Genomic DNA, 25308 nt, shown 5'->3' on the forward strand with positions numbered 1-25308 from the left:
ACATAGTGTTGTTGCAGGGAACTGGGGTCTGGTTATCACCTGTATCAGGGGGCTCACACAAGTGAGACTCCAGTTCCAGGAGATCACATACCCTCCTGCTTTCGAGTTGGGAGTGTAGCTGTATAGACAGACTCTCTCTCAAAAAAATCAAAAAGAAAAAACAAAACACTGTTCATGTACACAGCCTTCCCCCCTACATAGACATATAATTTGAAATGAAATAAATTTTTAATTAAAAGATACACTTGATACATGTTTCTAAATTTTTATAAATCTTATATATTTAATGATTATCTTTAGACCACACTGGAGGAAGTGTATATTTTGTTTTATTTTTAAATGGTGGTATAGTAAACCACTGTATTTCTTATTCACTTGTCAACATGAACCAGATGTCATAAACTTTAATATGCGTATCTTTTCCTGGTCAGTTTAACTTGTCAAGTATAAGAATTGTTTGGACTGTAAACTGTTTGTTGTGAAACTGTAACTTGTCCTATGGTGAACAAACACATGTCTAGCCAAAGAGGATTCTTTTATTTGCATTTCATTTTAAATATTTGAGGAGGAAAAACAAAAATTTTATCTTGAATAGCTTTCCCATTTATTGATCTCAGTGATACTGACTTAACTGAAAGTCAGATAAGAGGAAAAGGAGAGAAATACTAGATTTAATTATATCTTGCTTATTAAAATTAAATGTGTGTATAGATAATAGTTAGTGGTCAATGTATGCTCAATGTCTCAAAAACCCTTGAAAGGGTTTATCACCTGTTTTTCACTTAGTATTTGGCATTCGGGATATTAAGACTCATAGTCATGAAATATGATTGTTCTTTTTTTTATTTTTAGTTTTTTGAGGCAAGATCTCTCTGTAGCTTTGGACGCTGTCCTGGAACTAGCTCTGTAGACCAGGCTGTCCTCGAATCACAGAGATCCACCTACCTCTGTCTCCCAAATGCTGGGATTAAAGGTGTGCACCACCACCGACCGGCTGATTTTTTTTTTTTTTAAACCCTTAATTCTGGCTAAAGTTTCACTGTGATCTGAAAGCAAATGTGGAAGGTGCAAAGCAATGGGGCATATAACCTTTAGCCAGACCACCTTGTTCATCTTTTCAGAATTGCCCATGTTAAATCCTAGGCCAGGAGAGCTGCAGTCAGCATGGGCATCATAGCAAGACTCAGCTGGGGAACAACAACCAAAAAATGCTAAATTTTAAACTTAGGAATAACCGTATAGATTTTGTTAGATAGGGCTTGAGACATTGCTCAGAGGTTAAGAATGTTAACTACTCTTCCAGAGGTCCCGAGTTTAATTCCCAGCAACGACATGGTGGCTCACAACCATCAACATTGAGAACTGATGGCCTCTTTTGGTGTGCTGACAAACGTGAAGACAGAACACAGTATACATAATAAATAAATAAATCTAAATTTTTGTTTTGTTAAAAAGAAACAGTGGAAGCAAGTTATTTCCTCAGGGACAAAGTAAAATTTATATTCAGAAACTTATAAAGTGCTCATTATCACCAGACCTTATTGCAAGCATTTTCAAGTATGAACTCATTTATTCATAAGTTTATTAAATTCTCTACAAAACTTACCAGAATTGTTGACAATTTTGGTATTTTGACAAATACTTAAAAGATTTTCCATAATTGTGCAGATTGAGCCAAGTAGTCACAGAAAGATAATACCTTTTGCTGAGTCTTGATACTGATTTCCTATGTAAGTTGAAGCTGTTATGGTGAAAATGGTAGGATCTCAAAACAATTGAAGAAACAATATCAGAAGCCTTATTAGGTAAACCGTGTTGGTTAAAGTATAGTTTAATCCCTGTCTCTCGGGCCTTTTAATATGTTGTTAGCATTTTACTGCTAAAGTAATGCTGGAAACATTTATTAATGTATGTTTCATTGTGTAGCATATGTGGACGAAATGCTATTTTATCTGTGCATTTCAAGTTACATAAAGAATGTAAATGTTATCTCCTATATCAAATTTTTCCTTTTGTCTTCTGGTTCTCATGTGGTAGCGTATTTACTCCTTTTTGGCCAGTTGAGCCCCAGAAAAAAGAAGAGCTTCAAGCAAGTACATGATGGCATGTTTAATTTTTTTCCCCCTTTAGCTTGCCTACATATTTTATGGTTTATAAAGTATGTATTGCAGCTCTGCCATGTTCATTTTGAAAATTCCATTTAAGAGCCAGAGTTGTAAGGACAAGTAAACAGCCTCAATGTCTCGCTGAGTTAGTAGTAAGCATTGGGCTTCATCTCAATTACGGTGTAGAAGCCTTTGATATGTTCTTCAGATTAAGTATTTTCTATTTGAGATCAAACAATACACAACAACCCAGACTTATTTGTTTTTTTTGTTTTGTTTTTAGTAAAATTCTGCCTCTAATTTCTATATATTTAAATTTTGGGGTTCTGAACTATTTTTTAATGTCAGACTATTTCAGTGGTAATTATTTTGTTTATCCTAGTATTGTTTTGTTGTTGTGTTGTTTGTTCTTTGAGACAGAGTCTCACTATGTTGTTGTCCTGGAACACATTGTGTAGAGCGGTCTGGCCTTGAACTCACAGAGATCTTCCTATCTCTTCTTCCTGAGTGCTGGGGTTAAAGGTGTGCACCAAGCCCCAGCAGTGCTTCAGTGTGGGATCGTTCCTGTTCTTATGTTTTATTCAAAGGTGTTTATTTGGATCAAGTACTCAAGACCTAATTGGCCAAGTCTGACCTTTCACCATTTTGTAAATTGAGACACAGCCATACTTATTTGTTTATGGACTGTTTTCTGATTATAGTAGCAGAACTGAACAATTGTGGCAGAGATCTTATGGGTCTCTGGACTGTTTACAGTGTGACACACAACTGAAAAGTTTGCTGACTCCTGCTTTCTGGAAGGATTAGTTTGAGGATGGCTAGTAATTCCATGGAATGTCTCTCTGTATATAAAGGCACTTCACTATTAGCAGATTAGTGATTGAGCCTTTATATAATTAACTAGATAGTTGAAATTTCCATGGATCTGTAATTTTAAGTCATTAAATAAAAGAATTTGTAAATCTACTTCACATAGAATGAAGGAATCACTGTTGATAATTTGGCAGAATTAGATAGTCCTTCAGGTCTCTTTCATTTCTGTGGTTCTGACACCAGACAGTGGACATTAGGAACTTGTTCTGAAAAGTGCCTTATATATGCTAAAAGTCAAAGAGTCCTTATTTTGAAATTTTGCTATTAAGTAAAACAAACCCAGTACAAGGAACTAAAACTTGACATTTGTTGGTTAAGGCCATATACAGGCCCTCAATTTGGACTGCCTAAGAAAATGAGAAGTGGGTGTCTTTGTTTAAGTTTCTGCTTTATTTTTAAAAGTATTTTTAACTCAATGCATTATATAGCCGTGAATTTTACTTTTTTCTATGTCATATGTAAGAATACATACAATTTGGTCGTTTTTTCATATCATTATTTTCATCTCCATAAAACTGAAAATTAAAGATTTTTCCTCTCTGTATTAGAGATGGAACCCAAGATTTTACTTTCATTCTAGACATGAAAGTTCCACTTTCTACTGTGGAACTTCATCTCCAGTTCCTGGAGCTTTTATTATAAAGAATTCTTAGGCTTTGGAAGTGGCTCAGTGAATAGAGTGCTTGTGAAGACCTGGGATCAGATCCCTGGAACCCACATAAAGCTGAAGCTTCTGTGTTCTTATAATCCCAGTACTTTATGGCAAGAAGGAAGAGAAGATGGCACTGACTACCTTGAAGCTTGTAGGCCATCTAATCTGGCATGCATAGCAGCAAACAAGATATCCTATCTCAAAACAAAGTTGAAGGCAAGGACAGATATCTAAGGTTGTCCCCCAACATCTGAGGTTGTCCTCTGACCTCCAATTATGGGCCATGATATGTGCTAGCCTCCATGCACTCCTCCACGTCTATCACATACCCCGCTCCCCCCCCCCACATAGGAACTATTAGAAAAAGAGTGTTTGATGAAAACATAAAAAGTACTTAAACCATATGATCTTTGCTATATGGATTAGTTTTTCTAGGATAATTAATAGTTCATAATACTAGTTCACTATTTTGAATTTCTGTGTCTGATTTTAAAGCCCTAAGATTTAACTGGAACCAATGTAATAGTAAAAAAGCAAGACTAAATGTTCAGTTTCTCTGTGGCCATTAGTGTAGCATGATTAATAAAAACCTAGAGACAGATATTGGGGTTTAACCTGAAGGTCAGAAAAGCAAAACAGCCAGCCAGTGGCTGTTTGAAATTGCCAGTCTGAAATGGCAATCTTGCCTCCAGGAATCTCAAAAAGAGACTATGTCTGAGAACTGTCTCCTCCCATTTAATATTCCTCTTTAGGGCTAGGATTAAAGGTGTTCACCACTACCGCCCGGTTTCTATGGCAAACTAGAGTGGCTACTGGGATTAAAGGTGTGTGTCACCGCTGCCTGGTCTGTAAAGCTGACCAGGGGGCTGTTTTACTCTCTGATCTTCAGGCAAGCTTTATATATTAAAATACAAATGAAATATCACTACACATTTGTGTGTAAGTAGTAATCTTTCCAAACTCTTCTAACAAGTACAGTTTTTTTTTCTGTGTATTTTGTTGTGTACCTTAAAATGAATTCCTAATACACAAAGTTGGTATGCTTCTGTGATAGGATAATGTGTTATGGCCAACAACTGAATCGTGGCTACATATAGTAATTTGAATTAATGTTGCCAATATTCTATTACATAAAATGAATATATTTAAAATGATTACATAAATAATGCTTCTTTTAGAAAGTGAAAAATGGCTAACATTGGGGCCACCTGGATAAATCAGTAGTGTGCTTACTGTGTACATATAAGGACTGGAGTTTGAATTCCCAGAACCCACCTTAGGGCCAGCTAGGTTTGGCAGCCCACCAGTTAACCTCAGTTTAAGGGAGGCAGAGAGAGAGAAATCTTAGAGGAAACTGAATAGCCAAGACAATGAACAGTAGGTTCAGTGTGAGATGCTGCCACAACATGTAAAATGGAGAATAATCCAGGAAAACACCCTAAATCAACTTTGGGCTTTTATATTCATGAGCATATATACACATGCAAAATAATAACTGCAGTTAAACACTATCCATTTTTTAGAGTACATGTAAGACAAAATTCAGTAGCAGTAAAAAGAAGAGAATAATAAGCCAGGCTTCAGACTAATAAAAATTTAGGTAGAAAGAGATAGGAAAAGAAGGGTTGGAAAAACAAATCGATACCATTTTTTGTCAGTTTTATTTTTATATTAAAATATTATAAATATATAAACACAAAAGCGGGCCATGCATAGAACAATGAGAAGAATGTTTATTGTGTACCAAAAATTGTAATTAGTTCCCTGAGAATGTTTAAAGACAAAGTGTACGAGTTGGACATGAATATATTTTATTTTAAGCTAAACTTGGTATGATTTAGAAAGTTGTTCTTGTACTCTTACTTGTTAGAGTTTGATGTTTAAAGGTTTTACTTAAAAATGCTCATCAGCAAGCTAATAATACTTAGCTATGCATTACCATGGACAATTTCATATAGTTACTATTTAACAGTAGACACCATGTGTTCTTGTTTGTGAAACTTTGTTTGCTTTATATAGGAACTTTATAACCTGAGTTAACTATGCACGTGACAGAGAGTTCCTTATGTTAGTAAAACCCAAAAGCGATGTTTATGTCTCTTTTTTATGTTTACTTGCCCTTGAACATTCGCTTTTGCTGATGTGTCACTGCAGGTATGGAGGGTAATGTTAAGTTGGAAGAAATCCTTTTTTCAGTGGGTTTTATCAATAGAGTCTTATTGGCTCCTTTGTTGTTGCTCACGAGTAGTGCCATGGTATAATACTACAGAGCCTTTTTAGTTAAGCATTTTGAGAGCAGCTTCTGCCTTTATTTTCTCCTAATAGTGTGTTACTAAAGCGCTTACATAGATACTGATACATCAAGGCTTTCTCTTTATTTTCTTACATTGCTGTAATTTTTGTTTATTTTTTATTTTATTTTCCTCCAAAGCATTTTGCCCAGTTTCATTTAATGCATGCATGTGTTCACACATGAGAACCCATTTCTTACCACTTGGTATGATAGTAGCTAGCATTCAGCCCTCATCTCGTTTGGAAATGTGTTCTCTTCTCTACTTGATTGCTGTTGATGTATAATTTTTCCCCCATTTTCATGTAGGTCCTATGCATAATCAATTGGAATCTCTGAGTGACTCTTGGACTCGCCTAAAACATACCAGAGATTGGTTCCACAGCTCCTCTTACTCCTTTGAGTCTGATTTTGACCTTACCAAGTCTTTGGGAGTTCACACATTGATTGAAAATGTTGTGAGTTTTGTGAGTGGAGATGTGGGGAATGCCCCAGGTTTTAAGGAACCTGAAGAAAGTATGTCTACAAGCCCTCAGGCTTCCATCATTGCAATGGAGCAGCAACAACTAAGGGCAGAAGTAAGTTGTTGATATTTACTCCTCATAAGAGACTCTGGAAGCCAAACGTGAGCCATTGAATGTACTCGGTGTCTGTGCTGTGGCGTATGTAAATGTGTGGATGTCCCTCTCTATATTCCGTGTGCTCGGTGTCTGTGCTGTGGCGTGTGTAAATGTGTGGATGTCCCTCTCTATATTCCATGTGCTCGGTGTCTGTGCTGTGGCGTGTGTAAATGTGTGGATGTCCCTCTCTGTATTACATGTGCCACAGCCTAGAACAACGCGCTGGAGTCAGTTCTCTGCTTCTACCACCTGGGCTCTCAGTCTTGGCTGAGTCATCTTGCTGGTCCAACTTTGTTATTAGTTTTTTGAGACAAGGTCCCTTCTGAATCTGTAGCTTACTGTTTTGGCTAGAGTCTGTGCCTCCCTCTACCCCCACACTGGGTTACACCATCAGGCCTAGATTTTCTGTGCGTGCTGGGGTCTAAACTCAGGTCTCTGTGCTCATGTAGTGAGCACTTTAATCACAAAACTGTCTCCTTAGCCCCACATGAGCTTTTGATAGTCTTTTCTGTTTTCTTTTTTGAGCTTTCGTTTTGAGTTTATTCTTTCTTTCTTTCTTTTCTTTTCTTTTCTTTTCTTTCTTTCTTTTTTTTTTTTTTTGTTTTTCGAGACAGGGTCCCTCTTTATTCTTAAATTCTTTTATTAATGAAACTAAGAACCCCAACTGGAAACCCAATTTCTCCTGTATCATTCAACAACCATGAAAAGATACCAAATTTTCAGTAATAATAGAGACTCATTGCTATAAAAGCTATTAAGAATAAATTGCCAGGCATTGTTGGTGTACAACTTTAATCCCAGCACTCAGGAGGCAGAAGCAGGTGTATCTCTGAGTTCAAGGCCCACCTGGCCTATCTAGTGAGTTCCAGGGCAGCTAAGAGTACACAGAAATCCTGTTTCGAAAAAACAAAATAAATAAACCAGTCAATAAACAACAATTGAGTACAGAAGACAGTTATACCATCCTCTCCAAGGCTCAGGGATTATTTCATTTGAGGGGTTAGAAAGAATTTAAGAACTGGAAGACAGGGAGAATGTAACACTATTAATAAAAACCCAGAGACAGATATTGGGGCTCGACCTGAAGGTCAGAAAAGTAAAACAGCCAGCCACTGGGTGTTTGAAATTGACAGTCTGAAATGGTAGTCCTGCCTTCAGGAATCTTAAAATGAGACTATGTCTGAGAGCTGTCTCCTCCCTTTTTATATTCCTCTCTATGGCTGGGATTAAAGGTATGCACCACTACCGCCCAGTTTTTATGGCAAACTAATGTGACAACTGGGATTAAATGTGTGTGTCACCGCTGCCTGGTCTGTAAAACTGACCAGTGGGGCTGATTTACTCTCTGATCTTCAGGCAAGCTTTATTGATTAAAATGTAAATGATAAATCACTACAGCAGAAGGGTTGCAAAATGCTATTTGTGGGTAATGAATAGATAGCTATTGTCATTATGAATCTCAACAACTACAATGATTATACTAGTTCTACACAAGAATTGGCCCGTCAACAAGCATGCATGGATGGAGCAGGGCCTCGGTACCCTAACCCTTGCTACTGAACTATCTCCCCCTGGTTGATCATGGGAAGGAGGAGTCATTGCTTCAGTTGTGTGTTCACTGGTCTTTACACCAGGCTCAAATAATTAGTCCCACTAGCATGTCCACACACATGCCCCTGGTTAAACTAAATAGATCACAAAACAAAACTAAAAGTAATGAATATGGAAAGGGACAGGTGCGGAGGAAATTGTGTTAATATGAGTGGGAGGGAGGTAGAGTAGGGTGCATAGAAAGAGTAACCACAATGCACTATGTACACTTATGACACTTGACAGCCTTTTTTAAATGAAAGCAGGATGACAATATTTAAATCAGATAAAAGGTACATTTTAAAGTTTTTATCTCCAAACAAAATAATTGTAAGTCCTTCCTCTCCTAGAAGTGAGGTTAAAATTGGTTGCCTCTCACAGCCTCTATTCTGTACCATTTATCCCTCTACTAGGGAGGGTTCACAATGATTGCTGTGAGTTTGAGGCTAGTCTAGGCTATATAATCAGTACCAGGTCAGCTAGAGCTGCATAGGAGACACTATCACAAAAGTAAAGGGGAAAAGAAGAGAAGGAACAGAAAAATTAGTGATTAAATCTCCACAGTAATGATTGTTTCAATAAAGACCCTGTCTTAGTTAGGGTTTCTGTTGCTGTGAAGAGTCACCACGAACACAGCTACTCTTATAAAGAAAAAACATATAATTGGAATGGCTTACATTTTCAGAGGTTCAGTCTGCTATCATCATGGTGTGGCATGTTGTCATGTAGGCAGACATGGTACTGAAGAAGGAGCTAAGTGTCCTAAATCTTGACTTGCAGGAAACAGGACATGGTCTGTCTCACTGGGCATGGCTTGTGTATATATGAGACCTGAAAGCCCGTCTCCACAGTGATGACACACTTCCTCTAACAAGACCACACCTACTCCAACAAGGCCACGCCTCCTAATATTACCATCCCTATGAGATTATGGGGGCCAGTTACATTCAAACTACCACAGACCACTGATGGATAGACATTCATACATAAGAGTACCCAGAGTGTTTGCATAGTCACAAAGTAACCCCCAAATATTTATTAATGATTATTTTAATATGTCCACAGATCCTTTGCTATCCCTCTAACAGAAATTAAATCCTTTCCCCTTGTTAGTGAGCTGGACTTAGTGACTTGCTTCTAACGGGGTATGGGAAGGGGAAAAAGAATAACATAAGAAATCTGGCAGATAGAATTTTAAACAAACATGATTAATATTATTAGTATTAAATTATATGAACATCATGTATCCTTAGTATAATATGAGATTGCTGAACTCTATAGCTCTCTTCTACAGATTCCTAGCTATAGTCTAATAATGAGAAGTATTGGGGGGCGCAGGGAAGGCAAATCCAAATTTAGGAAAATCCTCTAAATATATAAAGTGTCACTTCTCTTTCTACTGAATTTAGCATTGTGAATAAAATAATGAATATGCCTAGAGAAAACACATTGTCTTTTATTGGGCAGGAGGCTACTTCTCTTTCATTATATTAACAGTGTGAATAGAATAGTGAGAATGCTTTGAATAATTGTATTTTCTGTATTTAGAATAGAGACCACTTTGATTTCAACAGTATTGAACATTGTGACTATATTAGTGAGCAGACTTAAAAGAAATGCATTTTCTGTTCTTAGGAATGGGCCCACATTCCTTTCTACTTTATTTAGCAGTGTGAATAGGATAGTGATTAGGCATAGAAAAAGCACATTGCCTTTTAGGGAAAGAGGCTACTCTGTTTCAGCTGTTTTTACAATGTGCAAAGACTAATGAGTATGCTTAGAATAAACACTTCACTTTTCTAGGTAAAGAGGTAACTTCCCTTTCAAATGTATGTGTTTAGAATATTGAGTTTGCTCAGAAGAAAGACATTGTCATTTCTAGGGAAAAAAAAGCCAGTTCTCTTTCAACTGTATTTTACAGTGTGAATGGAATAGTGAGTAGGCTTAGATTAAAAGAAAAAAAAAAAGAAAAATAAGGACTGTATATTATTACAGATTAATGTCATCTTAGCTCAGGACTTCTTGAACAATTGCCATTAATGATCCTTTTTTTGTTTTGTTTTGTTTTGTTTTGCCTGAGAAACTTTTATTCAATTCTGAGTGTATGCATATAAAATAGATATACAAATCAAACATACTGAGAAATACTAAGAAAATTTCTTTTTTTTTTTTTGTTTTGTTTTTCGAGACAGGGTTTCACTGTAGTTTTAGAGCCTGTCTTGGAACTAGCTCTTGTAGAGCAGGCAGTCCTCAAACTCACAGAGATCCGCCTGCCTCTGCCTCCCAAGTGCTGGGATTAAAGGCGTGCACCACCACCGCCTGGCCAGAAATTTCTTTTAAAACAATTTTTGGTAGCAATTATCAAAGAGGAAAGAAAATTTATGCACTGATGAGGTGGATCTGTGTGACTGTATGATCTCAGGCATTCATGTGTGGGGATGAGAACAAGAAGTCAGGATTCAGCATCTATTACTGTCTTAGGGTCTTACTGCTGTGAAGAGACACCATGACCACAGCAACTCTGACTAAGGACTGGCTTACAGTTCAGAGGTTTAGTCCATTATCATCATGGCAGGAAGATGGCAACATGTAGACTGACATGGTGCTGGAGAAGCTTCTGAAAGTTCTACATCCGAATAGAAGGGCAACAAGAAGGAAGACTGTAGCACACTTCTTCCTAATAGTGCCAGTTCATATGGGCCTGTGGGGGCCATTTTTATTCAAACCACCACAATTACTCTCTGCTTTATTTCTTTGACACGGGGTCGCTCACTGAATGTCTGTTTTGGCTAGGCTAGCTGGCCAGTGAACTCTTAGGATTCACCTGTTTCTGACCCCCAGTGTTGATCACCAGTTTCTGACCCCCAGTTACAGACCCACATAGCTGCACCTGCTTTTTGTATGAGTGATGGGGGATTAAAACTCAGCTCATCATGTTTGCAGAGTGAACACTCTTACCCACTGAATCATTTTCCTGGTCCTGAGATTAATTTTTTTTTTTAAATCCAAATTTTGCTCATCTTTACTGTAGTAATCATTACTGTGGGGATCTAATCTAAAATTGAGATCTAGCCTTTTGTTATTCTTTTCTCTCCCTCTTCACTCCTGTTCTGTTTATTCTAGACATAGAGTCTCTTCATATACCTCTGGCTGACTTGTCTATTTGGGAGCTAGAGAGATAGTGATTAAGAGTACATGGTGCAGAGACCCGTGTTTTGTTTACCCAGTACTCACCTCAGGTGGTTCTAAAACTGCCTGTAACTCTGGCTCAAGGGACTCTGATGCCCTTTTATGGAGTGTATCGGTATCTGCACGTGTAAAGTGCAAATACACTCAGGCATACACACACAGACATAAAGTAAAAAAGTCTTAAAACTCAATTAAACAAAGAGTTAATCTTGACTTACTAGTTGATATTGCTGGATGCAAAACATCTTCAGACTTTTTCAGGGTTGATCTTCAGTACTTTGATTTTTATGATCATGATCATTACTGTTAGGATCACTGCTTCACATAAAAAACTATAACTTCTGTAAATCTAAAACTATTTTAAAGTAGGTATTTATTTTTTTTTAATCTTTCAAGGAAAAGTCGACTGAGCAATGGGTAGTCCAATAGTGTGTAAAGAAAGTAGAGTCAGAAACTCAAGTGAGTCTTGGACAAACCATGGAAAGGTACTTCTGATTCTGGACCCAAAGAGTATTCATTCTACACAATCTTACTACTGGTACTTACAAAACTATATAGTTTTGACCTGTTAGAGCTTTGAGTAGGGTAGATACTGAACTGTTAGTCTCATTTTGCACTTGAAAAAACTGAGACTCATGAAGTTCAGTGACTTTCCCGAGAAGACACACCATGCAGAACAATCTGGCCTTGATACCTTGTCACCAAATTTTACATTTTTTACTTTAAGAACTGGGGTATATTATTTAGCATCAGAGCACTTTAAATCCTGGGTTCAGTCCTCAGTACCAACCTACCAAATCTACTCTTCCCATTGTATGTGTGGCTTCTGTTTTATTAAAATATTCTTAAAGAGACTTTCGATATGTCTTGATTTAATAAACAGTAATAACAAAATATTTATCTTAACAGATTCCTAGAATGTCAAACTTTCTTTGTCCTAGATAGCGTATTACCTATGGTATACAGAATTCCTTATGTTTGAGTTTGGTGACAGACTCTCAAATGTTTTTCTTTCAAGCTTCGTTTGGAGGCACTTCACCAGATCCTCACTCTGTTATCTGGCATGGAGGAAAAGGGTAGCATCTTGCTGACAGGAAGCAGGTCAAGTTCAGGCTTTCAGTCATCCACCCTGCTCACGTCTGTGAGACTGCAGTTTCTAGCAGGGTGTTTTGGTTTAGGCACTGTTGGACACACAGGAACCAAAGGAGAGAGTGGCCGATTGCATCACTATCAAGTAAGTACATGAGTGACACCTTGTTCTGTATTCAGTTCTTTGTCTTTTTACAGAGCCAGCTGGATGATGTGGAATTTGGTGATGTGAATGACCACGGTTAAAATTCTAAAAGCTTTTGAGTTACTTAAGATCTGTCATTGTTAGCAGGGCAGTGGTGGCACACACCTTTAGTCCCAGCACTCAGGAGGCAGAGGCAGGCAGATCTTTGTGAGTTCGAGGCCAACGTGGTCTAGTTACAGGACAGGCTCCAAAGATACAGAGAAACCCTGTCTCGAAAAACCAAAATAAATAAATAGATTGATTGATCTGTCATTGTTTGGCTAAGTTTGTAAATTGTACAGTTGAGATTAGGTTATTAATCATACAATTGTGCTTTTGGAGAATGGGTTGGCTCAGCTTTATTAATCCATAATCAGATAGGGTAGAGCTAGATAGGAGTTGGAATTTGGGGAAGATGGTTTTTAATACTTACATTTTAGACTTGGTTATTCTTCCTGGTTTTTCTGTTTCCAGTTTTAAATTTGTAAACATTGTGCTTTGTTTGTTTTGTTGAATTTTTGCAACAGGATCCTCTATATAGCCCTGGCTGTCCTGGAACTCACTGTAGACCAAGCTGGCTTCAATCTCATATAGATCTGCATGTCTGTGTCTACCAAGTGCTGGGATTAAAGGCATGTGCCTCCTTACCCAGCACTTATAAACTGTTATTTATACATCTTTATTTAGATAAGCTGCTTTGTAAGGAAGGAGTACACACAGAGTCAAGAACTACCAATCATTTTAAACTAGTTTTGTTATAAACTTTTCATATACTTTACTGAATAATTAATACCATAGGGCCCTAGCATAGACTTAAGGCTAAAATGCTGTTACTTTTTTTTTTTTTTGCAAAAAGGTATTATTGCTGATTTTAAAAGTAATTCTGTGTAATTTAGGATGGGATCAGAGCAGCTAAAAGAAATATTCAGATTGAAATTCAGGTGGCTGTCCATAAAATTTATCAACAGTTGTCTGCCACTCTAGAGAGAGCCCTTCAAGCAAATAAGCATCACATTGGTGAGTAACTTCCTGTAAATAAAATTGAGGATGTACACTTTAGCTTTAGGTAGAAAATCGGCTCTATTTTATGTTAAACACTAGCAGATCAACTGCCAAATAAGAGCAAAACACTTAAAAATTGATTAGTACTTTATATTATTATTTATAGTTTGGAGAAGCTTATTTTAGTTTCAAAAAAGTTTATTTCATCTCAAAGAGATTCTCAACTGTCTTTCTATTTTTGTTTCTCTTTTTTAGAAGCCCAACAACGTCTTCTTTTGGTTACAGTTTTCGCCCTCAGTGTTCATTATCAGCCAGTGGATGTTTCTTTGGCAATCTCCACTGGTCTGTTGAATGTATTGTCACAGTTGTGTGGCACAGACACCATGTTAGGACAACCCCTGCAATTGTTGCCAAAGACTGGTGTTTCCCAGCTTAGCACAGCTTTGAAAGTGGCCAGTACAAGGTTGCTCCAGATTCTAGCTATCACTACGGGGTAAGTATTGCAAAGGTCTTGGAAGAACTAGATGGGGCCTGTTTTTTTGTATAGTATTTATCCCTTTTTGTATTCTTGTTACTATTTTTCCTTTTATTTCACACAGAACCTATGCTGATAAATTGAGCCCAAAAGTAGTTCAATCCTTGTTGGATCTACTCTGTAGTCAGTTGAAGAATTTGTTATCCCAAACTGGTGTACTATTTATGGCCTCCTTTGGAGAAGAAGAAGGTGAAGAAGAAGAAAAAAAAGTTGACTCCAGTGGAGAAAATGAAAAGAAAGATTTCAGAGGTAGTATAAGCTTTTTTTCCTTTCTTGTTATATAAGATACTTGTTGAGGCTCCGTAGTGTGCATATGTATGATAAGAACATCAGCTTCTTTCTGTTACAGTGTAAAGGATTTTTACTGTTTGCAATCCTTTCTCTGCACAGAGGAGGCATTCTGACTGAGCCTCCGATGCTCTGTTCAGTCTGCTGCTGCTTAATGGTACTACTCAGCTCGGCTCTGGGGACTTGGATTTTAGGTGACCGGTTTCTCCAGGTTATCTAGGGAGAGGCTAAGATGTTTTCTTGGTTATTTAATTCTAACAAATCTCCTCTAACTACAGTCCTAACATGATAATATTTGAAATTAAATAGTATTTAGATCATATAAATATTGTTGACTTAAGTGGGGGAAATACTGAACAGATAGATGTAAAGTGATAAAGCATTGTCTCTGTTGTCACTGATTGATACAGATTCGTGATAGAATCAAACCTGTAAGCGGATACAGTACAGTGCAAGAAGCTCAGAAGAAATATTTAAATATTTATAAATAGGAGGACATATGGTTTCAATTAAGGACTAGCTTTTTAGTTTCCCAGCTCAGTCCAGTGCCAGGCTTTCTTTTCTTGGTCATGTACAGAGTTACCTTTACACAGAGAGCTTAGGCAGACTCACCAGTGGAGCCGAGCAGTGGTGAAACCCAACACTCGGGAGGCAGGGGCGGGTGGATCTCTGTGAGTTCAAGGCCAGCCTGGTCTACAGAGCAAGTTCCAAGTCAGCCAGAGATACACAGAGAAACCCTGTCTCAAAAAAAACAACAAAAAAAAAAAACAAAAAAAAAAGTGTGCTTGCCTCTTCTGCTTTTCGAGATCCACTGGAGGATAAAGAACTGTTAAGGTACCAGGTTCTCACAGTCCGTACTGAGTACTGCACATCCAGACAACAGGGAAGAACTACAGAGTTACTTCTTAGCCTATACAGCCTCAAGATTATTGAACCCTTAGCTGGATGTGCTGGTACATGCCTAGAATTCTAGTACCAGAGAGGTTGGGGCAGAGAAGAACATGAATTCCAGCCCAGTTTGGACTACATAGCAGTGCCCCATCTAAGAAAACAACAAAAATTGATATTCTTCAATATCCTGTAAAGAAAGATACAGTTTTTCCATGACTGAGTCTTGCTGTGTATAACAACAGTTGAAGCCATGTCAGTTCCTCTTCAGTTGTTCTAGAGAGAGGGTCCAGTTTTGAAAATGACTGGGAAGGAGACTAACTCTAGTCACCAATGGCCAGTTATTCAGAATCAGGCTGCTTAGGTATGAAGAACATCCAATATTTCTAAAATATGTGATTAGAAGGAAGGTGTATCCTTCATTTCAAATATAGGAGTGTACCATCAGGGTATATCAGCCAACCTGAGGTCTCCGGGCCCAAACTGGCCTTGAATCTATGATCCTCCTGCCTCATCCTTTTTCTCCTGAATGCTGGGATTGTAGGTATGTACCACTACATTTCACTCTAATGTTGTATTCTAGAAGTACTTGCTGGAGGTAGGAGATAGAGTACACATGTTATACTAGGAATAAAAGAAGACTTCCTAGAAGAGGTAATCTTTGAATGACTTGAAGAGATATACAGGAGAAACCTTGGAGTGAGAGATCTGAGTTCACAGGACAGGATGATACTTCTGTGTTCTTTGAATTAATATTATAAAAGATGTTTTGTATTTAAGTAAAGAACAGACAGGTACTGTTTGGAGGAGATGTAAAGAAGTAATTCTTTGTTCATCTGTTGATCCCAGCAGTTTAGTTCTATCATATTCTTGTTTACCCTTCTCAGCAAAACAAGTCTTCCTGTGACGGTTGTTTGCTGACTGTTGTCAGTGTAGGATGTCCCTTTGCAGAGGTCACCTTTCTTTCACAAAAGATTTCTCTTTGTATTCTTTAATGTAGCATTCCAGAATCTCTCTGAAAGTAGCACTGTAGACAGTTATCTCCAGATTGTTACAGATGTTTATGTTGTGTTCTTGAGAACTGGCGTGCTGTGCTTTCGCCTTACTGGCACAGTGCTAGTTCTGCTCTACATGGGATAGTGCCAGGATAAGCAAATGTGAAAAGTAATTGTGTGTGCTATACAGATAGTGGAGAGCTCTGTGTGGCTTCAAAGTCAGGAAGCAGAGGGATGAACTCTGGTGCTCTGCTTGCATTGTTTTCCCCTTTTCTTCATTCCTGGGCCTCAAAATGGATAGGATAGCGGGAGTGATCCGAGGGAAAGGCTAATGCTGATGCTGGTCTGGAATCTGAGACTTCTGGTCAGGGCACATACATAGAGTTGACTCCCAGTAAACCAGACTCATTTCTAGAATATGGTTTGTTTTGTTTTGTTTTGGGATCTGAGAACATATGATTTTTTAAAAAATTTATTTATTTATTTTACTGGCAGGTAAAAGGAGAGCGTGCATGAGTGAGGAGGTCAGAATAACTTGGGGGAGTCAGTTTTCTTCTCCTTCCATGAGGGTTCCTGGGAACAAACTAAAGTCCTCCTTGTTGCATGATTTCTAATTGGTCTTAATAATAAAAACCTGGAGTCAGATATTAGGCGGTGAAAGCTGAAAGATCAGAGAAGCAGAGCAGCTAACCACTAGTTCTTACCTCTGAAATCCTCAGAATGGGGTATCCTGTCTCTACAAGTCCTCAGACTGAATGTCTTGGGCTTCTGTCTCCTCCTGTCTTATCCTTTCTCCACCCAGCCATATCTCTTCCTGTCTCCATCTTCCTAGTGTTGGAATTAAAGGTGTGTGACTCCCAAGTACTAGGATTAAATACGTGAGCCACCACTGCCTGGCTGGCTGTTTCTCTTTGAGACAGGATCAATCTAGTGTAGCCCAGTGTGGCCTTGAACTCACAGAGATCTATCTACCTCTGCCTCCTGATTGCTAGGATTAAAGGTGTGCGCCACCCCTGCCTGGCCTCTATTGCTAACTGAGGTCTTCCTCCACCCACACTCCGATCCTCAGGCAAGCTTCATTTGTTATAGCACAAACAAATATTACCACATCATCCTGTCATAAGGGTCCCTGGGAACAAACAAATGCTCCTACCCACTGAGCCATCATACCTGAAGATCTCTTTTAGAAATATGATACTTAAAGATTTGGCAGGAAAGCAAGAATCAAGTCTTTCTGTTTTTGAAAGTGTAATAAAAGTTATGAACTTTCTTCCTAGTCAAATACATGTAAATATACACTTGGCATACGCTTACAGACCATCTTCCCCAAAATTCTATATAATGAAATTCTAGACTTGACTACTATACAGTGCTTTTTGCAGTAGCAATTCTTTAAGAAAAATGGATAAAATAAGTGCATGTATATTATACTAGGTATTAGTATTCAAGTACCTAATAAGAAGCAACTTTTCGGGTAGGAAAGATTTGTTTTGAGTTCTGGTTTGAGGTTATAGGATATCATAGTGAGAAAGCATGGCAGCAGGAACATGAGAAAACAGGAATGTAAAAGACACATTATTTCTTCTACAGGAAACAGTGGGGCAGAAGTTCAGCTTCTGGGATGCTTGCTGCCCACATTCAGGGTTGGTCGACCCTTCTCAGTTAAACTTCTGGAAACACCTGAAGGAACATCTCCTAGGTGATTCCAAAACCGGTCAAGTTGATAACAAAGGTTAATGGTCACATACGCATTCTAACACACTTTTCTGCTGCACACGTATAAAAGAGGTTTCATCAGGGTTCATTTCAATTTTTATCTTTCCCTATCCTCTAGTTTTCAAAAATTGGCATGGCAACTTATTGAAAACCTAGACTGTGAATTAAATTTGTGCTTAATGCATGAAGTATAAGCTGGATAAGGTAAATTTTACCTTATTCTTATCCTGGGATTGCTGCCTTTAAGTTAAAATGTAAACTTATTTCTCCATTTTTCAGCTACCCTTAGGAAACAACATGCAGCTGAACTCCATCTAGGGGATTTTTTAGTGTTTCTTCGAAGAGTTGTGTCTTCCAAAGCAATTCAATCAAAAATGGCTTCCCCCAAATGGACAGAGGTACTGCTAAACATAGCGTCTCAGAAGTGCTCTTCAGGTACGTCTATTGCCTCTGTTAGAGTGCTTTTATGTGTTGCATGGATTTTATTAAGGTGATGCTAGAATTTTGACAACCCTGGGCACCTGATCTTGATTGTAAGACTTTTCTTCTTTGACTTTTGATTATTTATTTGATTGATAGAAAATGCCAATTTCAGAGATAGTAATTGGTAAAGAATTAATAATGCCAAGTGGTGCTGGAGAAATTATGATTTAGTCTAGAGAACTTGGCCCTATTTGTTAATATTAAAAAAGTACTAAAAAGTAGAGATGTATATAGTATATAATTTGCTACAAGTTTGACCTCACATTTTAGATTGTCAGATCAGATCTGAATTTATCTGTCCCCTCTATGATGATATAATTTCAGCTGCCTTGATTGTGACTTCTGTTTTTGTGGTATCTTGACAGTTCTGTGTAAGTTTAACTCCTAGTTCAAGCCTAGAAGTCTAGTAATCTTATACAGGTTAGTGATAGCCTTTTGCTACTCTAGTCTTTTCCCATATTTTTGATAAAATATATAAAACAAAAATTAAAATTTGACCATTTAAGTATACAGTTCAGTGCAATAAACCTATTTACTGTATTATATCATTTTCACCCATTTCCAGAACTTTTTTTTATTATGCCTCCCTAATGTGTTTGAAAAATGTAGAATCGTAATATAATATTCCATGTTATCGATTATTATGTGTTTACAGTTTTTAATATACTTAAGTAATGCTTATCAACTAATATAACTTAGAGCTTCCTTTAATGATGTGAAGTTTGTGTTTTTAAAGCATAAAGTAAAAGATACTCAATTATTTCACCTCATCCTATTAGGCATGTGTATACGAAGAGTACCTATTTATGCATCAAAATTTTGTCTGTGCCTTTTCCAAGGTTAGAAAAGCACAAACTACTTACTGTGCGTTGAAGGGCAGCTGTAGTGACATATGATATGTACATGTATGAAAGCTTAAACAAGAACTCAACAGCCTTCCAAGCTGTGGAACAGGACGTAGACTAGAATAAGGGAATGAGAGCATGTGCTTAGGCTTTAGGTGTTCACAGACCTTTTAACAATTCTGTTTCTACTGAATATGGAGTCTTGGTTAAATTATTAAGCTGAGTTGTAATTCAGACTCTGAATTTAGGATTAATATATAATATTACTGCCTGGGAGGGGGCAGCCTCTAGACAACAGAGAACTTGAAAGGAATCCACAGCATTGGCATATCTAAGACTTTTCTATTTGCAGCGGTTAGGGGAAAAGACATGTACTCTCTTGATGGTTTCCTTCTTTATTCTATATCCTCTTCTTCTTCTTTCCATGTTCTTTCTACTGTATACTTTTTTTTTCTATAGCTTATATACCCCAACAAAGTTTTTCAGGCAATATGAAAATTACAATGTGATTACATTCTGTTTTTCAAGTGAATGATTGCACTGAATACAAAGCAAACAGTAAAAACAGCCTGTTTTCCATCTCCCTTACTTGATTAAACATTTTACGTATTATCGGTGAAAAACAGATTATCCTAAGAACCCACATACATTCATTCATACCCAAGCAACTTGTTATAAATTAACCATGTGGACAAATAAAGGTATTCTTGTCAAGTCTTTCACTGGCAGGCTACATTTTGCAATAACAAAGAAAGGGCCAATTATTTTATTACTTACCTTGAAAGGTAATTTTACAAATAATCTTAAAGGAATCACAAACCTAAACTTTTTAAAAAATATTTATTTATTTATTATGTATGCAATATTCTGTCTGCGTATATGCCTGCAAGCCAGAAGAGGGCACTAGACCTCATTCCAGATGGTTGTGAGCCACCATGTTGATGCTGGGAATTGAACTTAGGACCTTTGGAAGAGCAGGCAATGCTCTTAACCACCGAGTCATCTCTCCAGCCCAAACCTAAACTTTTTTTAATATTTATTTATTTATTTATTTATTTATTATGTATACACTATTCTGTCTATGTGTATGCCTGCAGGCCAGAAGAGGGCACCAGACCTCATTACAGATGGTTGTGAGCCACCATGTGGTTGCTGGGAATTGAACTCAGGATTTTTGGAAGAGCAGGCAATGCTCTTAACCTCTCAGCCATTTCTCCAGCCCAAACCTAAACTTTTATATATGAAAAAGAAGCAGTCAACTCTACTTTAAATCTTTGGAGTACATACCCACTTATTAATAGTTTTTTTAAAGCAGGAGATTGAGGTTAAGAAATGGGTATAAGGAATTAATCATCACCTGTGATCCTCACCCAACCCTAGCAAGGAAAGTATGTCAGCTAGTAACAATTGGGCTGCTTTGTATTTTTAACCTCAGCTATATGTCCTTCTGAACTTAGATTGTTTTCTAGGGTTTTTCATCTCAAAGCTATTATCAAAACATCTGATCTAACTTGAACTTATTTTAAAGCTTTGTTTCAGCTAATGATGCACAGTGAAACCAGTGTCTACGTCTTTCAGCATTAAGATTAAAGGAATTTGAACCAGCCTGGCTTAATCATTAACTTGAGCTATGATTTATGCAACTCCTTAGGTCAAACTCACAGGCCCTGGCTGTGTAACATTTCCTTGTATTTATTTTTATTCATCAAAACTCTGTATAAGCTGACATTATTATTATCGGTTAGATAGTACAGCTTAGTGAGGAATCACCTTCAATGACAATCCACAGGTGAAAATGCCCAGTAAAACAGGATGCTTCCATGAGATAAACTCACTACACTATAGGCCGTGGGGTCTCCCCATATCCATTCACACCATGCCAGATATTAGGGAAAGATCGTAGCAGCAAACTTGTAAAAGCACAGCAGAAGCAAAAAACATTCTGGGATCTGTGGTCTCTGGCCTTGCCTATCTGAGATTGATCTATCAGGGGGATTTCTCCTGGTGGACTGACACCTTGAACTTTAATAGCCACCTAATGCTCATCTGGCATGGCCACTGGCAATATACTAAGTACATATTCTACCTCTGACACATGTGGTTGCAGTGCTTGTCCAATGAAGACACAAACTGGAACATGTACATGATGTATGTATATATACTAACAGGCATAGATTGGGTCCAGAATTAATGTGACTATAGGTTAAAATGTAGGTCTGTTTCATTTATGAACTGCTTTGTAGCCTTAAGTAAAAATTTTTACATGAAGTTTATTTTAACTATGTCTGTCAGTCATATTGATAACAAGAAGACTGGTTTGCTCACCCCACCCCCACCCCGTCTCCCAGGCATTCCTCTGGTTGGTAACTTAAGAACAAGGCTCCTTGCACTTCATGTCCTTGAGGCCGTGCTACCAGCTTGTGAATCAGGCGTAGAAGATGATCAAATGGCCCAGGTTTGTATTTTTTTTAAAATTGTTAGAAAATGGTTTTTACATCTGCAGTGTGATTCACCCAAAACTAAGAGTTACTATAATCTTTTTAGTTGTAAATGTGTCTTATCTTCAGTAGTATAGTCTCTACTTCTAAGATTGCTTTTTTTTAAGCCTTTGTTCTTAAGGAAGGGGAAGAGAATAAATTGTGGGATGTAAGAAATAGAGGAGTAGAAAATACATGTAACGGCAAAAGAAAGAACAGTCTAGAATTTCTTAGTAGGTTGGGCCTCTAGAGAGAGAAATGTGTGAGACAGTAAAACCAAAACAGATGTCTGCATCTAGAAAGGAGAAACAAGTAAAAACAAGCCATTTTGTAGTGAGCTGGTCAGAAGTAGCTGTTGGATGTTAGTATAATCAATCTTCATGTGCCATTGAATATTACAGTATATAATAGCTCATAAAAATATGTAACTTTCTCTTAATAAATTTTATCTTCCTTTCCCTTCAATATATCAGGTTGTTGAACGCTTATTTTCCCTTCTGTCGGATTGTATGTGGGAGACTCCCATTGCTCAGGCCAAACATGCTATTCAAATAAAGGAAAAAGAACAAGAAATCAAACTACAGGTAATCTATTCTTCCCCCTGAAAAAATGTTTTTAAGCCTCATAAGTAGGTACCCTAGTGCCCATCTGTGTCTCTGGGTGTAAAGTCTTACCTTGAGGGTTCTTGTTATAAAGTTTGCTCCACATCCTCTTTGTGTGTTTTGTTTCTTCTCTGACTACTTCTCATCTCATTCTTCCAGTCATACCTTTTCTTATCCTTACTTCTCAAGTCATATTTTTCCACGAAGGTTTCTTGATCATCTTTCCTGTCTTCACTGCTAAGATTCTCAAAGGAGTAAACCACACATGTCAGCTACTTCTCACTTTCTCTTCAGAGTGTTTATCACCCACCAAGATGCCAGTGTTATCAATCAAGTGTTAACATTATACTTGTAGTTGCTTTCCACTATCTATAGGGAACTAAGACCATCCAAGCTTGCCCAGATCAGTTAATGCTTAAGTTTCATATACAAAGTAGTATGGCATTTATATATGACTTAACATAATTCTCCCATAAGCTTTGAATCATTTCTAGGTTCTCTAGTACATAATACAGTATAAGCTTGTAAAGAGCTGTGATCTCATATATCCTGTGTGATGAGAAGAGTCTAAACGTGTTCAGTACAGATGCAGTTGTTTTTTAAAAAATGTATTTCCGATGTGTAGTTGGTTGAATCTGTGATGTAGAATCTGGGATATAGAGGGCCCACTGTTTGCTATTTTATCATATCTTAATTGGTTCTTCTGTGTACCCATCCTTGTAGCATGAGGTTCCACTGATTTACTTTCTAAATAGGATTTTACTTCATACACAGAGTCCTTAGCTTAGTTTTCCCGATTCCACACTTTTCCTGATTTTCCTTTCTACTTTAGAAAATAGCCTTTCATTCTTCTAGGTTTTTCTTTCTCTATTTAAGTGTTAGCTATTGTGTAACCTAATCTTAAGTCTCCCTCCACCCATCACATCTCTTCTTGTTTTCATATTCATAGACACATAACTTGACTCTATGTGCCATTGATGCCTAAATTTTATTAATTCACCAATGATAACCAAATAGACATCTCGTACTTAGAATATTAAAAATAGCTCTATCACATTCTGTTCCTTCCTCAGCTTCTAGTTATTATTGAAGAGAAAAACCTTGGAATTCAAGCAGTAGGGATAAATCCTGGTATCACTGCCAGTGGCCCCTCAGTCTGCCCCAGCCATGCAACTGTCAACCACATTCAGAGGGATTAGTTTGGTTCTATGCTTGTTCCTTCCCAGTCCGTCTGGTGTTGATGAACTCCGCTTAGACTGTTTCAGTGGGTGTACCCATCATGGTCTTAACCTCTTTTCTCATATTCTCATTCCTCCCATTCTTCAACTGGAATTTGGCAGCTCAATCCAGTGTTCCTCTTTGGATGGATACCTTGCTCAGTCTAGATATAGTAGGGAGGGCCTTGACCCTTCCCCAGAGCAATTTGCCTTACCCTTTCTGAAGAGTGGATGGGGGTGGGGTGGGAGGTATGTGGAAGGAATGGGAGGAGGAAAGGGAGTGGGAACTTGGATTAGTATGTATAATGAAACAAGATAGTTTGTTTTCTTTTAAAAAATAATAAATTTTAAAAAAATTAAAAAGGAAAAAAAACCTTGGAGCTATTCTCAATTCCAGTCTCGCTGTGTAACTGACTTGATTAGTCTCCATGTACCGTAAATGAACAATACACTCTTTACAGGCATATAAAAGCACAGTATCTGAAAACTGATATATGATATCTGTGGAATAAAACCAAGGAATGTACTAGAGATCTGTGTGTTCCCAAATACTGACCCAGTTCCTTTTTGGTAGAAGCAAGGAGAGCTAGAGGAAGAGGATGAAAATCTCCCCATACAAGAAGTCTCTTTTGATCCAGAGAAAGCTCAATGTTGCATTGTGGAAAATGGACAGATTTTAACTCATGGCAGTGGAGGAAAAGGATACGGATTGGCATCAACGGGGGTAACTTCTGGGTGCTATCAGTGGAAGGTGAGGAGAATTCTTAGTAGTTGTTTTATTGTTGTTGTTTTTAGTTTTGTTTTTTTTTTTAAAAAAAAAGCATGTAAGTGGGGGAAAGCTCTGGAGACCTCAACCCTAGACAAAGAACTACAGGCACCTAAGGAACACTGAGATCAAGAGAAGTAGTCTTCCCCAGGGAGGAGCACACCAATTGTTTATCCAACACCAAATGGTGAGCCTGAAACTTAAATAGAAGTTACAGTATACAGACTGAATAGGTTGTGTTTATGTATTTAGGAACACACACACACACACACACACACACACGTAACAACAATGAAAGAAAAAGAGGCCATGAATTTGAAAGAGAACAAGAAAGGGTATCAGATGGATTGGAGAGAGAAAAGGGAGAGGGAAATGATGTAATTATATTACAATCTCAAAAAAATATTTAAAAGAGAATTTTGGTCCCATTTCTTTGGATTCTTTAATTAAGAAATAGAACTTCCTTAGGAAAGAAAGACTTATGTTTTATATAATTAATGTTTTGTCATTGTAAGTGGAAACTGAGTAAAGGAGATATATAAACTCTGCTTTTTAATTAACACTTCTTTAGGCTAAAATTGCCTTAAATTTTAAAATAAGGGGTTAAAAGCATGTGAATTAAAGGGGTCACAGAGCACATATTTCCCCCATTAGTGAGATTATGCCATCAGATATGTCATATTTTTGCCTGTGAAAGCTTTAGAGATACATCACTGAAGACATTTTATTAGGTACAGGCTTATGATTACCTTTTGTGTGGTATGTATTCATACTTTAGGTTCCCAGAAGGAAAGAGGGTAGATGACCTCAGTCTTACTACTTAGAAAAACACTTGTAGGTACATCAGGCCAGCCTTATCAGTTAAGGAAGGTTGTTGTTTTTGTTGTTGAGTTTTTTATTGT

The 25308-nt window shown here is 37.5% G+C and overlaps 1 protein-coding gene across 8 annotated transcripts in view; it reads left to right on the forward strand.

The window, feature by feature from the left end:
* Herc1 (HECT and RLD domain containing E3 ubiquitin protein ligase family member 1) overlaps nt 1-25308 on the forward strand; it is a 172436-nt gene that overhangs the window by 81751 nt on the left and 65377 nt on the right. For 7 of the 8 annotated variants that reach the window (XM_048423144.3, XM_048423145.3, XM_087905330.1 and 4 more), the window contains exons 26-34: nt 6230-6498; nt 12338-12553; nt 13489-13609; nt 13850-14087; nt 14194-14378; nt 18296-18451; nt 21693-21799; nt 22295-22405; nt 24215-24391. In XM_048423144.3, coding sequence (XP_048279101.2) covers nt 6230-6498; nt 12338-12553; nt 13489-13609; nt 13850-14087; nt 14194-14378; nt 18296-18451; nt 21693-21799; nt 22295-22405; nt 24215-24391 — 1580 coding nt within the window. The remainder of the gene's footprint in view (nt 1-6229; nt 6499-12337; nt 12554-13488; nt 13610-13849; nt 14088-14193; nt 14379-18295; nt 18452-21692; nt 21800-22294; nt 22406-24214; nt 24392-25308) is intronic. The other variant, XM_048423146.3, reaches the window with a different exon arrangement.

Source organism: Myodes glareolus, chromosome 4 (genome assembly GCF_982192425.1).
Source record: "Myodes glareolus chromosome 4, mMyoGla1.1, whole genome shotgun sequence".
Classification (NCBI taxonomy): Eukaryota; Metazoa; Chordata; class Mammalia; order Rodentia; family Cricetidae; genus Myodes; species Myodes glareolus.